This window comes from Xiphophorus hellerii, chromosome 12 (assembly GCF_003331165.1).
Source record: "Xiphophorus hellerii strain 12219 chromosome 12, Xiphophorus_hellerii-4.1, whole genome shotgun sequence".
Classification (NCBI taxonomy): domain Eukaryota; kingdom Metazoa; phylum Chordata; class Actinopteri; order Cyprinodontiformes; family Poeciliidae; genus Xiphophorus; species Xiphophorus hellerii.
In genome coordinates this window covers 24,724,539-24,739,370 of record NC_045683.1, presented here as the reverse complement: position 1 = coordinate 24,739,370, position 14,832 = coordinate 24,724,539, and the positions used below count along the sequence as shown (strand labels likewise).

The window sequence follows — 14,832 nt, the reverse complement described above, 5'->3', positions numbered from 1 at the left end:
TCTGGTCTCCGGTGTTTTCGCCACGCAAAGAACCCGAGCAGACAGTTTGGCCGTAAGACAGACCCCACCAGCAACCCAGCACCTCCTCCCAACCCTCCCCACCACATTTATAAAGCTGAGGCCCTTTATCCAGACACAGTTGATGAGAGAACACACAAGCACTGAATCAGCATGTTTGCAAATATTGAATGAGCACAGCAACACAGACACACATTGCATCGTTTAAACTTTAAAGCTTCCAATTCCCCCCATTCAACTCCCTTAAATGTGAAATTTCATTAAATTGAATGTGAGATCATAGCAGTCACAGGGAGCCAATTAACAGAGGGGGAGATAAGCTTTGTGGAAATATTACAGGACATTACACTAATGATATTTGAATTTGCAGGGGGCAAAAAGCCTCTTTTGACTCTCTTATTAGGAAGCCCTAATGTATGCCTCCCACACATACTTTAAGTTTAAGCAGCATTACAGTGAGTCTACGAGCTGTTTAGATATGTCCACCTACTCAGTGTGTCTCATAAAAATGCTCATTAAGCAAACTAAAATGCACAGTCTCACACTAACGTAAAGCAAGTAACATTTGTGGAGGGCGGAAATGAAGCTGCGAAGGAGCTGAAATTACATCGTATGCAGAGTACGTGGGGCGCATCTTTCTCTCCTGCCCTCACCTCGCGGAAACTTCGACAACCACCCGAGCTGCGCCAAATTAGGCCTGAGAGATGGAGAAAATATGCCTCTTTTCATCAGTGTCCTCGGCTGCAAATCTCAAAAGTGCACTAAAGTGAGCTCAAAGCGCAGCTGTGAGATAGCCTTGATAAAAATACCACCTGGCTGGAGGTTTCTGCTCTTCTTTTCATGTTTTCTGTTCTGTAAATAAGCAAGCGAAGCCCAGCTTTTACATTTGTCCATCCAGTACGAGCCAAGACTTTCGTGAGCCTTTGCTCTTGGTGCAAGTATAATTGATGAGCTGTCAAAGGTGCAAAGCAGACTTTAGGAGTCGTGGTTTCATATGACGCCTCCTGGACTTGGGTTAAACACATCCAGCGGGACAAAGTCAAGTTCAAATGCAAATATCAGCTGGAGCAGAGTTTCTGCTCGAGTGCTCTTCGTCCAAACATTCCAGCTTATAGTTCTTCTCAGCTAGGTGTTTCATCAATTTGTTTATTAACTTTGAAATAAAATCTTTTAAAATCTTTTAATCACAGTTCAGGATTCTGATACCACAACCCTGAACTGTCGAGTTTAATGGGAGCCATCATTAATTGAGTTAATATTACAGGTGATGAACCATAATGATGGAAGCTTTAAACACAATTATGGAGCTGTCATAATGTTACTACAGTTTAAAGTAATTAAGAAAGTGTTGGCATGACGGGAGTCTTTGCAGTGAAGCAGCACCGCCCCTCTGAACTCTACCGGTGGTTCACTCTTTTGCGGGGTTGGAAAAAACACAAGTTCAGTGGTGTGGAAATGTTTTCAGTTTCAAAAGGAAAAATAGTCATGGCATGAACTATAGAGGAGAACCACCGATCATCCGCATTAAGGTAAAGCTGTTATAAAGCAACTGTTAGGGTGCCAGCTGTTGGTCTGTGCAGATGTTGAGAAAACCCTCTCAACATCTGCATAGTGTGAGGAAAATGCAAAAAGACAATCTGTGCAATCTTCAGCAAGTCTGAGTAGCATGCCATGCTTTTGGCCTTTTCAGGATATTTGGTCAACTTCTGGACCGCCTTAACCCTTTTCCTGGGTGTTACATCGAACTTAGTCGACTTTGTACTTTGCACCTCACACAGCCTTTCTATGCTTTTCTATGTCAAGATCTATAGCACCTTTATGTCAGATACAGAAACAACGCCGTGCACTCCGCCACCCATATGGGACGGTAGGAGACACACTTGCACTCCCACATCTTGTAAACAGCTGCAGCGCTGCCAGAGCAGCTCCGCTGTCGGTTCAGTCTGCGGGTGGTGGAGAACCATCCAGATGTGAGTTGCTCAGGGATGATGTCACTTGAAAGAATGACTGTTGTTTTCCATGGATTGCACCAGTACATGCCAAATTGTCCCATAAAAAACGATGAGAACCGAACATTTTTATTATGAAGATCACCCCCAGAAACTCCTGACAGAATGAGTCTGGACAAAAGAGGATGCTCGTTCACTCCATCTTCTGTGCAACAAATATCAGAATGTTAAGCTACGACAGAGTTAAAATCCATCTGATTGTGAATATTAACTTTTTTCTGCATCACCAAGAAATGTTAAAAAAATCAAGGAGAAGAATGTCAGAAGCCGTGGTATATGAGGTGACATTTTTAGTATATCAAATTACATCAACCCCCCCAGATTATGAAAAATATTTGAGTCTGACCAGTATATTTTGTTGTCCATCAATTGTTTTTGTTTGTACCTAATCTGTGTTGCCTTGCTGACTGCATTGACAATGCCCAGCCTATTGTCATTACGAAGGTCCTGGAGAGAATCCTTTTGGCCCACCTGAGTGAGCAAACAAGAACATATCAGGATTCCTCCAGTTAGCTTATCACTGCGGAGTGGGAGTTGAAACATAAACCTGCTTCAACAAGTCCACTATCACCTGGACAAAGCAGGCAGCAGTGTGAGGATCATTTTCTTTGATTTCTCCAGCGCATTTAACACAACTCAGCCTGAATTGCTTTCTCAGAAACTCCAGAAGATAAAAGTGGAGGCCTCAACAATCTTCGGGATTAATGACTATTCGACTACTTAATTTTGTGAGACAGAAGGGTCATGTGTCTAACCGGGTGGTCAACAGCACAGAAACACCACCGTGGACTGTACACCCACCGTTCCTTTTCGCTCTGTAAACCGCTAAACTTAAGTACAAAACCGACTCCTTTAATCTGCAGACATACTGTAGCTCTACACCCGACTCTGCAGGCGTTGCTGTGTGTCAGAGATGCTCAAGAAGACGAGTAGAGAACTGGTGGACCGTTTTGTGGAATGGTGTAAAAAAAGATAATCTTATCTTGAAAATAAACAAAACAAAGGAGATGATTGTAGATTTCAAGAGAAACGAGGTTATGCTGAACACTGTTCCAGTCATAGGAAAAGAAGTGGAGATGATTGAGTATAAATACCTCAGTGTTAATCTGGACAACAGACTGGACTGGGGGTGAAACAATAAAGCTATCTACAAGAAGGGACAGAGCAGACTGAGGAAGATTAGGTCTTTCAGTGTTTAATGGAAGACACTGCGGATCTGCTGTAAGTCTGTTGTGGAGAGCATAAGCTTTTCTGCCATTGTCCACTGGGGCAGCAGCATCGGAACCAGGAACTTGGAAAGACCCACCAACCTGATAAAGAAGGCTGGTTCTGTTCTGTAGACCACTGAAGATGATGGTGGAAAGTAGGATTCTTCATAAAAGCAAGAAAATAACAGACAGCCCTAAGCATCCTCTTTATAAGTCTGTTATACAACAAGAGAGTATCTTCAGTCAGAGGTCTAATCAGATTCACTGTGTTACTGTACGCAACAGGAGATTCTTCCTGCCCACAGCGATCAGAGTCTACAATAACAATTTGAAGAAAGTTAATGTGAGTTGCAACAACACTTCATCTCCATCTGGTATTAACAAGGTATTTTGAATTTAATTGAATTAAACTTCAAAATTGTTAGCTCAGATATGCATCATAAAGTTATTTTTATTTTTTGTTTATACTTTTTTTTGTATTTTTGATTAAATATTAGGTCAATTTAAGAACTAAAATAGGTAAATTCTAACTTTTTCTTAAAAACCTACTCATAAAAACTAGTAAAATTCCAGCTAATTTTAAGATTATTTTTCTGCAAAGTTCCAGCTGAAGTGCATGAATTTCACCAACACTTCAAGAATCAATCCTAGCTTTCTACATTCTTAATGATGAAGGGAAAAAAGAAAACACAAGAAGACACATTGCGTCTTGCAGACGAGCACATGGGCTGCGTGGGTGTGACACAACAACGCTGACTGGTTTTACTCCACTTTTGTTCCTTCTCAGGTTCAAGGATTAGGCAAAAGGAGAAGATAGCGAACGTTCCTCCTAAGAATACCGCTGAGGTGTCTCACTGCAAGACATATAGGGTATTAAATTAACAATGAAGAAGAAAGGGAAATTACAGTGCAGTGGAAGAGTATTCATTCCACTTGAACTTCTGTGCATTGGCATTTCACTAACATAACGTAGAGCAGAGGTAAAAGGAAGCAAGACGTTCTATTTTTTAAATAAAAATCTGAAAAGAAAGCATTTGTATTCACTCCCACTTGAGTTGATACTTTGTGGAACCAGCTTTCACTGCAAGTCATCTCAGATACGTCTTTTCCAGCTTTGCACATTTTCCTTCCCTTCTGCTTCGCAAATTAGCTTAACGTCAGTCAGAATTAATGGAGATAGTCGGAACAGTTGTTTCCATATCTTGCTTCAATTTTTTTTTTCAGCTTTTATTCCCTGATTCCAGTTCATTTTATGTTTCATCTTAAAACTTTTTCTGTTTTTAAGTCTCTCAACGGTTGTGCGTTCCCATAGCTACCATCGCCAAAAGGCCAAGACAATTGTCTTTACATTGATATTAAAGATCAACAAAAGTTGACTTTAGTAGGTGAATCTGCAATGTCTGCAATGGGTTTTATTTAGGAGTGTCACGGTAAATTGATCTATTATGAATGCATGCTATACTTTCCATATTTGTATCTGTAAAAAAAAAAGAAAAGAAAGAAATCTATACATTTCCCTTCCACAAAACTAATATGCACTACTCTCTCTTAATATATCCCATGAAACAGCAGAAAAATACACCTAGCTACTTATTTATAGCAGGACAAAATGTATATACCTTTAAGGGGGACACATAGGTGTATTTGTAATTCAGTTAATTAGAATGACATTATTAATTTTATTCCAGAAATGTTTACCCAATTAAAAAATGCTAACTCATCGACCTTGGTAACATTTCCGCTTCTTATAACAAAGAGGGTTTTTTTGTTGTTGTCCAAAATGCCAGATTCCTCCACCTGGTTACGGCCTCATTATGCTGCACCAACATTATTCGAGCACAGCTCCGATCCTGCCGTTTCCTGCTCCATGTTATCAATTTTCATCACTTTTTAGAAGTGGGTCCCTGGGGGTTTGTGACACACAAAGCTCAATTAGGATCATGCCGTGTACGGTTACCGAGAGAGGGCCTTGGCATAAGGCGGCCATCATTGCCACACTTTTCAAAGCAAAGCAATGAATCACATGACTTTCACAACAGAGGTGGCGTCAATTAAACTCCAAATTTGGAGGTATGGATGGAGTATAGAAATGTTTAGCTGGATAATATATATATATATATATATATATATATATATATATATATATATATATATATATATATATATATATATATATATATATATATATAAAACCCATCATTTAATCCTAGCAGGGAATCTATATGAGCATTTTGTCCATTTGAGTCAGCGGCGGAAGCAGGAAGAGCTGTAGGGATTCGAGCAATTAAAGAAGTACTTGAGGTCTCAGTGCAAAACAGCAATCTTTTTTTGTTGCTGTTTTTAAATGTCAACATCAATATGTCTGAATCCTGATAACAAAGAAAGCTGCTTAAGTCAGGTGTTATTAGGAGGAAGAATAATCACATTAATTGAGAAGATCATATTCCCAAACAGCCCTTTTAAAGTCAAAGCCTTCTCCCACAGGAAAGCACAGATTCATTAGCCAGACCACCAGCTGCCCTCAGATCTCTGCTGTGCATGCAGCCAGCTAAGCAGCCAAAACAGATGCTGTTGTTCTCATGCTTCTAGCACTAATTGACTGGTGCAATGTCACTTGCTTTGAAACAAACAAAATCCAGCCTAAGCCTAATCATTGATGTTGGCAAGAACTCCTAAAAGCAGATCGTTGCCTACAGCTGCTGCTTCCGAGTTGAGGTCTGTCTAAGCTGGAAGTTTCCTTATACAACAGTTTGGATCTGAGGTGATTTTTTATTATTTTATTTTTTTTGCTGAAATGATTTGAGAAGCCAGGAGTTAATAAAGCCTGAGTGACTCTGTGGCACCAGATAATCTCTGTCATGGTGAATTATTCATGAAAAAAATGTTATTTAAGGTCAGAGCTGCTGTGGGTGGGTTAAACAGGTGCACATAAAACCAACTTCATAAGATCTGACTGAGAAGATGAGAACTCTATTGACAGGGTGTGCATTCATGCAGCACAGATTTATATCAAGAAAATGTTTAGACATAGTGCATTGCAACCTATGTGTCTCTGGTATTGACCCTCCAAAACAGAGTCTCACTTCACCACACATACGTGGGTAACAGTACTATCAACTTTTTTTGACAGCATTGTGTGTGTCCTTAGTGGGTTCCACAATTGGAACATTGAACCACAAGAGAAAAGGCAGATAAAGTGAAATGAAGCTTACCACCCCAAAGTAACACCGACTGCAGCAGCAGGATGTGCAACATGTTTCTCTGGATTGTGGAAAGGCAGGAATTCCTCTCCAAATTTGATTGCATGTCCAAATGTCTCAGTTTAAACACATGAAGCCACCCGACATCCATAAAAAATTCAAATAGGTATTTCCTGGAATAAGTGCCATGCCTCGTCCAGGGTTTTTGTGCACACACGCGGAAGCTGGACTGAGCGAAATTTAACTAGGCTTAATTTGATTAAAAATAATAATAATAATGATGATGATGATAATTCATGAATCACATAAATGAAAACTTGCTGCTTTGCGTCAACCTTTCCAGCATGTTCAGAGCGTAAGCCTCTGCATGACTCTTGGAGACGTCGAAAACAATGAAGGAAATCCTGCTCGGATGCATGTTCACAATTAGTCTGTCACGTCATCCGACTCATCCCGAAAAAATAAGAATAAAGAGAAAAATAATGTTCGATTCCCCCTTTTCGGATGTTCAGTTTGTTTGGATGTTACGCGCCATCCTTAACTTGTTTGCGGCGAAGTGCGTAAAATCCGAACTGAGGCGCCAGGCATCCCGAAACGTGCACGTGTTAATTAAAAGGGGGGGAAAGTTCGAGATCAGCATACATCCACGCCTTAGCAACCTGTCGTTTCGTTAAAAAGTCTCTCGCGCGCAACTCCAACAACAGATTGCAGCAGCAACAGCGGCGGCGCGCACCGGAGCCAGTGCTTTCCTCTGTCAGTCCTAATTAGTCTCTGGCTCCGGGGTCGTTCCTGGATTTCGCCAAAGTCCGACTTCAAGGCTTCATCCTTGTGTGTTTATGTGGACAGACAGAGTCCAGGCTGCAGAGTCGGGAGCTTACGCGCTGCCAGCCCCGTCCAACGCGCGCAGACAGAAGCGCAGAGGGGAAGGAAGGGTTGACAACATCTGCCAGCGGCGCTCCATGGGAGGTGTCTTCCACTTCGGGGACATCAGATCCCACAAATAAGAAAGAGAACTGTTATCTTAACTATTTGGTCTAGTCGTAGCAGAAAGCACTCGTTTCGTTAAGCCTCTTTTTTTGTTGTTGTTTTTTTACACGGAAAAATTCAGTTTTACTTTCGGGGTGCGTGATAGTCTTTTTAGCATTAACCTCAAAACTGCTTCCCATGTGCGTCCAAAATGAAAAAGACTTTAAAAGTTGCTATCGGACATGTGTAACCAATTGCATGACTGCACCACTTGGCAGTCACTAGCGACCCCGTGCGGTGCGGGAACTGCAGCGTGCATGTATGCGGAGATTGTGGACTGAAACAAATAAAATTTGAAGATTTTAAGGTGGCATCAAAAGAAATCGAACTGTAAGATAGCAGCCACATTGCTTTCTTTTCTACATAACGTGAGCTAGTCCTTTCCACTCCTCTTTGTTTATCCTCACAGCAGAGATCAGACGTCTCGTTGCGAGTCTCACATTGCTTTATTCCTGTTTTTATTTTGTTTTGTTTCTTTTTTAAAAGCAATTGTCACGCATGAATTCATAAAAACTGAAGCAAGTAAGGTTGTTTATTACTGTAATCTGTTGACTGATTAAACTAGGAGTTTCAGGTTTGTTTTTTTTAAGCAGAGCAGATGGTGTGGTGAAATACAGATAAAGAATAATCCATGAACACTAAATACAGAAAAATATGGGATGAGTCACCCAGAGCCTTATCCTTCCGAGAATGTGTTTTCATGGCGGCATTGCTGTCTGCCGGTGTTGTACTCAATGTAATCTAAGCTGCAAAAGTCTTCATACCCATTGAACATATTCACATTTTAGCAAGAGCTGCCCATTGCTTTTAATGTATTTTGGAGGGTATTTGTGTGAAATACAACCTCCTTTTGCATATGTCACAGCTGCAGTTCTTTTTGTAGTACGTCTCTCCATGCTTTCCACATCTGGAGACAGAAATCTTTGCCCATTCTTCTTTGCAAAATAGCCCAAGCTCAATCTGCTGTACGGAGAGCATGTGTGGGCAACCTTTTTTAAAAGATTTTACCGCGATTCTCACTTCAACAGGTAATTAACTTCATGGGAAAACACAAGATCTTTGACAAACTTCAGTCATTTTTGACAATTCCCTGACTAATGCTCTCTCAAGCTCTCATAAGTGAAGTACCTTCAGTGAGCGATTTGATTACAAACAGATGGACTCTAATCACCAGCTATTCTGGAGGCTGAATAAATATGTAATCTATACTTTTACTATGTTTTTTTTTTCTTTTTAAATTCTTGAAAACCACGTATAATTTTCTTCCCACTTCATATTTGTGTTGATCTTGTACAGGACATTTCTTAAAAAACTGGCCGCAGCCTGATAAAACCTCAAAGAGTCAACGGCAAATGACTATCATTGCAAGCCGCTGTAAAAGTCAATCTCTGCTCTTTCCTATTTAGAGCCAAAGTACTTATTCTAATTTTAGGCTTCTCTCGCTGGTTTGCTTCAAATTCCCACTTTCCTCCTCCTTGAGGACCTAAGCTTTTACCTCCCCCTAAATGTGCGCTATTTGTTCCTGGAAACAACAGCGCCTCTTATACAGCTGCAAAAAGCATTAAGGGTGCGGGGAACAAGTGTGTTGATGCAGAGCTGTCACTTCACTCGCGGTAATGATGGACTGGAACATCACTTACACAGAGGCTGACAGACGTCCAAAAGTCGCCCCCCTTCCAGAGCCCGTCACTCAGTCAAAGCCCATGAAGCCCACGCTACACTGAGGCCCATTCAGCTGCCGGAAAGCCGAGCCACTGCCAGGCAGAACTCAAGTGGATTTAGTTACATGGTCTGTAGCTGCAAGTCGTTAAAAAAGCTGACCTTCTTTCAGCACGGCACATGGTAAGTCCATCTCTCCAGCTAAATTATCAACACATTTTGCCGCTGTAAAAGCTCACACGCACAGTCTCCGACTCCTTCCTGTGCATGAAGAGACATGCGGTCAGAGACATGGGAATTCATTTTGAAAAGACAATCGAGCTTTAGGAGATGACGGAAGGCCAAACAAATAGGACTGTGTCTTCACATATGCCTCCTTTAGATCTGCGCCTCTAAGTCAGCGAGCCGTCCTTTGATGTCTGTTCAAAAAGAAAGGTTTGAAGTCGCTCACGCCTTGGAAAAATCTGGAAGAGTTCGAACATACTAAACACTACGTGGAAATGCCAAAGATGTGCGTTGTATCATACAGTATTTATATCCATCAAACGTTTTCACATTTTTTGTCATTTTAAAAACCACAAACGGTAACCACTTACTTGTGATATTCATTTACAAATATATATGTGTTTTTTGCTTCCAAATTACCCAGACACCAATATGTTCAAATGCACTAGACATACATTTGAACATTTAGAATGGAGATCAGCTAAATTAGGCAGTTAAAGAGCTTGCAATTTGGTTCTTGGTATGAGTTTAATTTGCATCACCTGACACTGATGGGTACTGTGATGGACCTGACCTTTCCAGGGTTCACACCTCCTTCTGCCAAATGACTGCTAGAGATAGGGAGCAGTACCACAGCAACCCTGCACAGATCAAGCTGAAGTAGAAGGTTGATAATTGAATGCCATTAATGATTTAAATGTTCCAGCTTGGCTGTCAGGTGGTTTGGACAACTATTCAGAAGGGGTTCATGTATTTTATTGTGGTTGTGTGTAAGATGCCAACACAAAGCGAATGATTGGGAGATTGAAGGAAAGGTATACATGGATTCCAAACATTCGACGAAGTGAAATCTGAAAAGTGTTAAAAATCCTCTAGATTTTTCTGCATTATAGCTGTAAGTCTTCTAATCTAGGGAATGTGTTTTCTTCGATTGGACTTCCAGAGATGGATTTTTCTCTGTCTTCTTTACTTAAACTAAACCTTTAAACAGCAGTCGTCAAGTCTTGCCATGAATTCTCAGTTGGATTTTGGTCTGGACTTTGACTGTGCCATTCTATTGCATAAACATTTTTTTAGCTTAACGATTCTATCCAACCTCTGGCTTTATCTTTACAAATATTGTCCTGCTGGAATCTGAAGCTCAGTTTCTGTTTTAAATCTTTTGCAGTCTCAACATTACACTTCGTTCGGTTTGCTTCATTTCTCCATCAACCATCTTCTCTGTCCCTGTTTAAATAAATAAATAAATCCCACACCGATCCTTCCGGGAGCCATCTTTTCCAATGCGGATGCTGTGTTCAGGGTGATGGGCAGTGTTAGTTGTCCACCGCAGATTGTGTTTTAAAAGTGCACCAGAAAAGTTCAGTTGTAACCTCATCATTGAACAAAGGTTTGAGTTCTTTAAAGTGTTAATATAAAAAGTTTACTATAATTTTGAGGATTACATGAAGAGCAAGGCCCAACAAAGAAACTTCACATACTAAGAAATGTAGTATAACCAACTAAAGGATCCTGGATAAGAGAATTCAAATTACAAATAAATTACGTTTGGAACAGTTTGTTGGATAGTCTCGTAATGATAATAATAGTAGGAGTAAATGAGTGTTTTAAGCCCTTTGTTGCCACACAAGACCTTCAATTGTATCTCCAGCATGACTCATCCCTTGTGTCTTCTCTTGGATGGTATCCTTCATGTGTGACCTCGACCTGCCTCAGCAGTTTGTCCTCCTCCCACACTTTAGACAGAGGGTCCAAATTCATCACCACCTTTCATTCTCCACTCCTGGTCTATCTGATCAATGATAGCATTAATAATAACCGCTGCAGAGTGCGCCGTCGCCCTCTGTGCCTCGCCCGCCCCTAGCCCCGCGCAGATTACCACCAGCCATACACAGCCCATTAAAAACTATGTTTACTTATCAGCCTCTCTGGGGCCATCAGTCTGTTTTCAAGACTGATGCCCAAAGGGAAGGCAAAGAGTGACCTTCCTGTAGTCCTGCAGTGCTGTAAAGTCAGCAGTCCCAATTGGTTTGTCCTGTAATTCTCTGCCTGAACTCTGCTGAAGTCAATGTCAGTGCCTTATAATAGCACGGAGCAAAAGCAGCTCTGAAGAGGCGACAAGGAAAATAAGAATGCATATTCTTTCTCAAAAAGCTGCGAGGGGATACAAGTTTATGAGGAAGCATTCGTACCCCTCAAATTTTTGATTGCTTGGACATTTTAACAACAATGTATTCTATTATTAAATAGGATTTGATGTTAGGCAGGATTAGCTATTGGGCGTTATGGAAGGAAAATGATAAATACCGTAGTTCTTGATTTCTTAAAAACACATTTATAAAAGGTGCGGGTGCAACTTCAGTTCAACTAAATCCCTGCGAATGTCACTAGATTAATTAACAGGGTCCTCAGAAGTTTGTTTAGAGAACGTTGGTGATCAAACAGCCTCATGAAGACCAAAAAAACTAAACAGATCAGGCAAGGAGAACATTAGTTTGAGAAACAACCAAGAGACCTTTGGTGACTGAGGAGGAGCTGAAGAGATTCACACGACCCAACTTTCTGACTCATACGTAAAACACCGTGTGAGGAGGTGAAACATGTGGCAGTGGTGACATTATGTTGTTTTCTTTAGCAGGGACAGCGAAAATGTTTGGTTGGGCAACGCTGGAGTAAAAGCTTTTAGAGGCAGCAAAAAGAAAAACAACTTGAGACTGGTGTGTTGGATCAGAACAACAACCTAAACATACACCTAACGCAACGATGTACATGTAAACGTATGGAAGGTATGAATGTGTAGAATGGCCCAGTCAAAGCTCTGATTTCAGTGATGGTGAGATTCTGCAGTGAGGTTTTGTTTATAGATATTCTTTATTCAGTCTAACTTACTTTGCTCTTCTTTGTGAAGAAGAAAGCAAAATAAACAGATGCAGCTATAATTCACATAGCCAAGCAAGTAGTTCTATAAATTGTTGACTCAGGGGACTTAATGCAAATGAATGCTGCACTTTTCAGAATTAATTTGTAAAAAAAAAAAAAAAATGTCCTAAGGTTAATATTTTTTTTTTCCAAGCTGCTGCATTTTTAGGAAATACAAACCATTTTCATTTAACACTGAACAAAACAAATTGAGACTGTTTTTGCATATGTCATGAAGCATCAGCACGTAAGCACAAGTATAAGACAGAATTAAAATCTTGTTTTGGAAATTTATCAAAACTTTACCACTCTGGCTGATCAAATTGATGAGATTACAAAGATTTCTCAATTAATGCAAAAGTTACTGCACACAACCAGCTGAAAGATGTGCATGGAGAGAAAAGTTTGCAAATGCACAGGTACCTGAGCTCTCATCCTGATAATGTGTTGCTGTTATTGTAATCACCAAGTTATTGAAGGTTCACTTGTGGCAGGTCATGTGAAGTAAATCACTGCCCCGCTGACAGTAATAACAGCGGCCACCAACTGTGCATTTTAAGCAGGTGGTTTGTGCCTTATTTATCATTCTGAATGACTTGAAAGACTAGAGGTGCAGAAGACAGAATCAAAGACGAACTCCTCTACAATACATTTTAACCTTAAAGTATGTTGGGCAGGGTAAAATTTTTCTATGGGCGCTCTCGGGTTGACTGCAAATGTGCCATTTGAGTGACAGTTGAGCAATCGTGATAGCATAAATGGGACAAGGTGAACTCTTATTCTTTTTTTTTTTTTTTCCACACAGAAAGTTATTTCTTATCATCTAGAATATGTCACGGTGTACTTTGGGTGTGCTTAACTTCCACTGACCTTTAAAGGGGGCTGATTATTTCCATCCACAATCTTCACCCGGCAATACGCTGCCAGCACAAAGGAAGATTCCAGACCTCCTGCTCTGATAATTTGAGCTCTCGCTGCAGAATTGAGAGAACCAAAACCTGCAATGCCCTGCCACTCCGTTATCGCAGGGCTGCCTCCATCACCACCTTCACTGCAGGTACACTGTTAACTCTCACCTTGAGCGAGTGGCTTTTTCAGGACACATCTGTTTTCCTTTGTTCTGGAGTTTTGAATGTTCTTAGAAGAACAGCAACCTCCGCATTGGTTTATTTTATTTCTTTAGTAAGAAACCTTGGCATAAATTCAGCTTTTGTGGTAATAGTGTAACTATGACTGAAATAATGAAAACAAATCCAACCCATATTTCCATACGTCTATACAGTGTTGATAAGTAACTACTCTAAAAATCTGTGACACACCTATTGGCATCCATTTTAATTCCCAATAAAATAACTGTGAAACAACTTCATGACTTTCCTTATTTAGTGGTATAAATATGATGCGATACAATGTTAAATTTCTCTTAGGCAAAGTGAGAAAGAAAGCAGAACATGGAAGTATGGCAGATGTCCATTAATCTTCAGGATTTAAGAAATCAGTAAAGGCTATTTAAACTTGCCAATGTCTCCAGATAAGCTAAAATAAATGAAAAAAAAAAAACTTACAGAAACTAGAATTGAACAAACTGCTTCTGAGCTCACATTTATCTGGTCACCATACACTTTAGAGGATGGCAAGGTAGATAAGAAATCTCCAGAATGAGCTGTTAAAGAAGCAAAGACTGGCGTCTTTAGGTCACCATGTGTCCATAACAATTGTTAAAACGTTAAATGCTTTATGATCTGCAGAAAAACATTCTACATTGGAAAGTTTGTCAAACAACAGAAAAATTGTTCCCTCTCCCTCCATTACAAATGTAAATGTATGTACTATTCTTATCTTTGCTGGGACAAAATGGGACTTTGATTTGATCATCATTTCTGCAACAAACAATCCCGATAGGTTTGGTATGAAATGGAGGAAGAATATGTGGAAAAACACCAAATTTCCCCTGTTACATGATGCTGTGGGCCTATTTCACCTCCGAACACAGTGGCAGCATTTTTAGAGCATGTGGCCTCATGAGCCATTTGAAAAGATTTTTATTCAAGATAAAAATCTTGCGGACCTTGTCAGAAACCTTAAAGTTGTTTTAGGAGACATAGCCAACCTGAGCGACCACCTCTATCCCCAGAACTAAATCCTACAAAAAAAAAACATTACCCAAGACTCTGGATGATCTAGATAGAAAAATAAAGTGTAAAGTGTAAAAAAATAATTGTTAAGTAACCCGCTGAGGGCTCTTCTGCTGATAAAAGGGAATAAGTATTAACAGCCAGGGTACCAGTAACAGTGCCACTGGTGATTCAGTTAAAAAATCAAAAATAAATAAAAATTATTTCTTAACACACGATATTTTTTTTCCCAAATGAATAAAAACAGAAAATTATCAGTTGGATTTATCTAAACTAATCATTAGAGCAGAAACGCTGTACTTGAAAATGTAACTACGGTAAGTTCTCCTTTCTGGACCGTCCTCCTAGGTCGAACAAGACGGCTTTGCTTTTCTCAAGAAAACTTTAGTCAGTGTCAGAAGACATCCGTACCTCAAGCCCAGAGCGCTGAACA

General features: G+C 40.2%; 1 protein-coding gene across 1 annotated transcript in view; it reads right to left on the bottom strand.

The window, feature by feature from the left end:
* Positions 1-7,512, bottom strand: part of LOC116730110 (transmembrane protein 132C) — a 181,368-nt gene extending 173,856 nt beyond the window's left edge. The window contains exon 1 of the mRNA XM_032579121.1: positions 6,448-7,512. Coding sequence (XP_032435012.1) covers positions 6,448-6,490 — 43 coding nt within the window. The 5' untranslated portion in view covers positions 6,491-7,512. The remainder of the gene's footprint in view (positions 1-6,447) is intronic.
* Between the last annotated feature and the right edge of the window lie 7,320 nt (positions 7,513-14,832).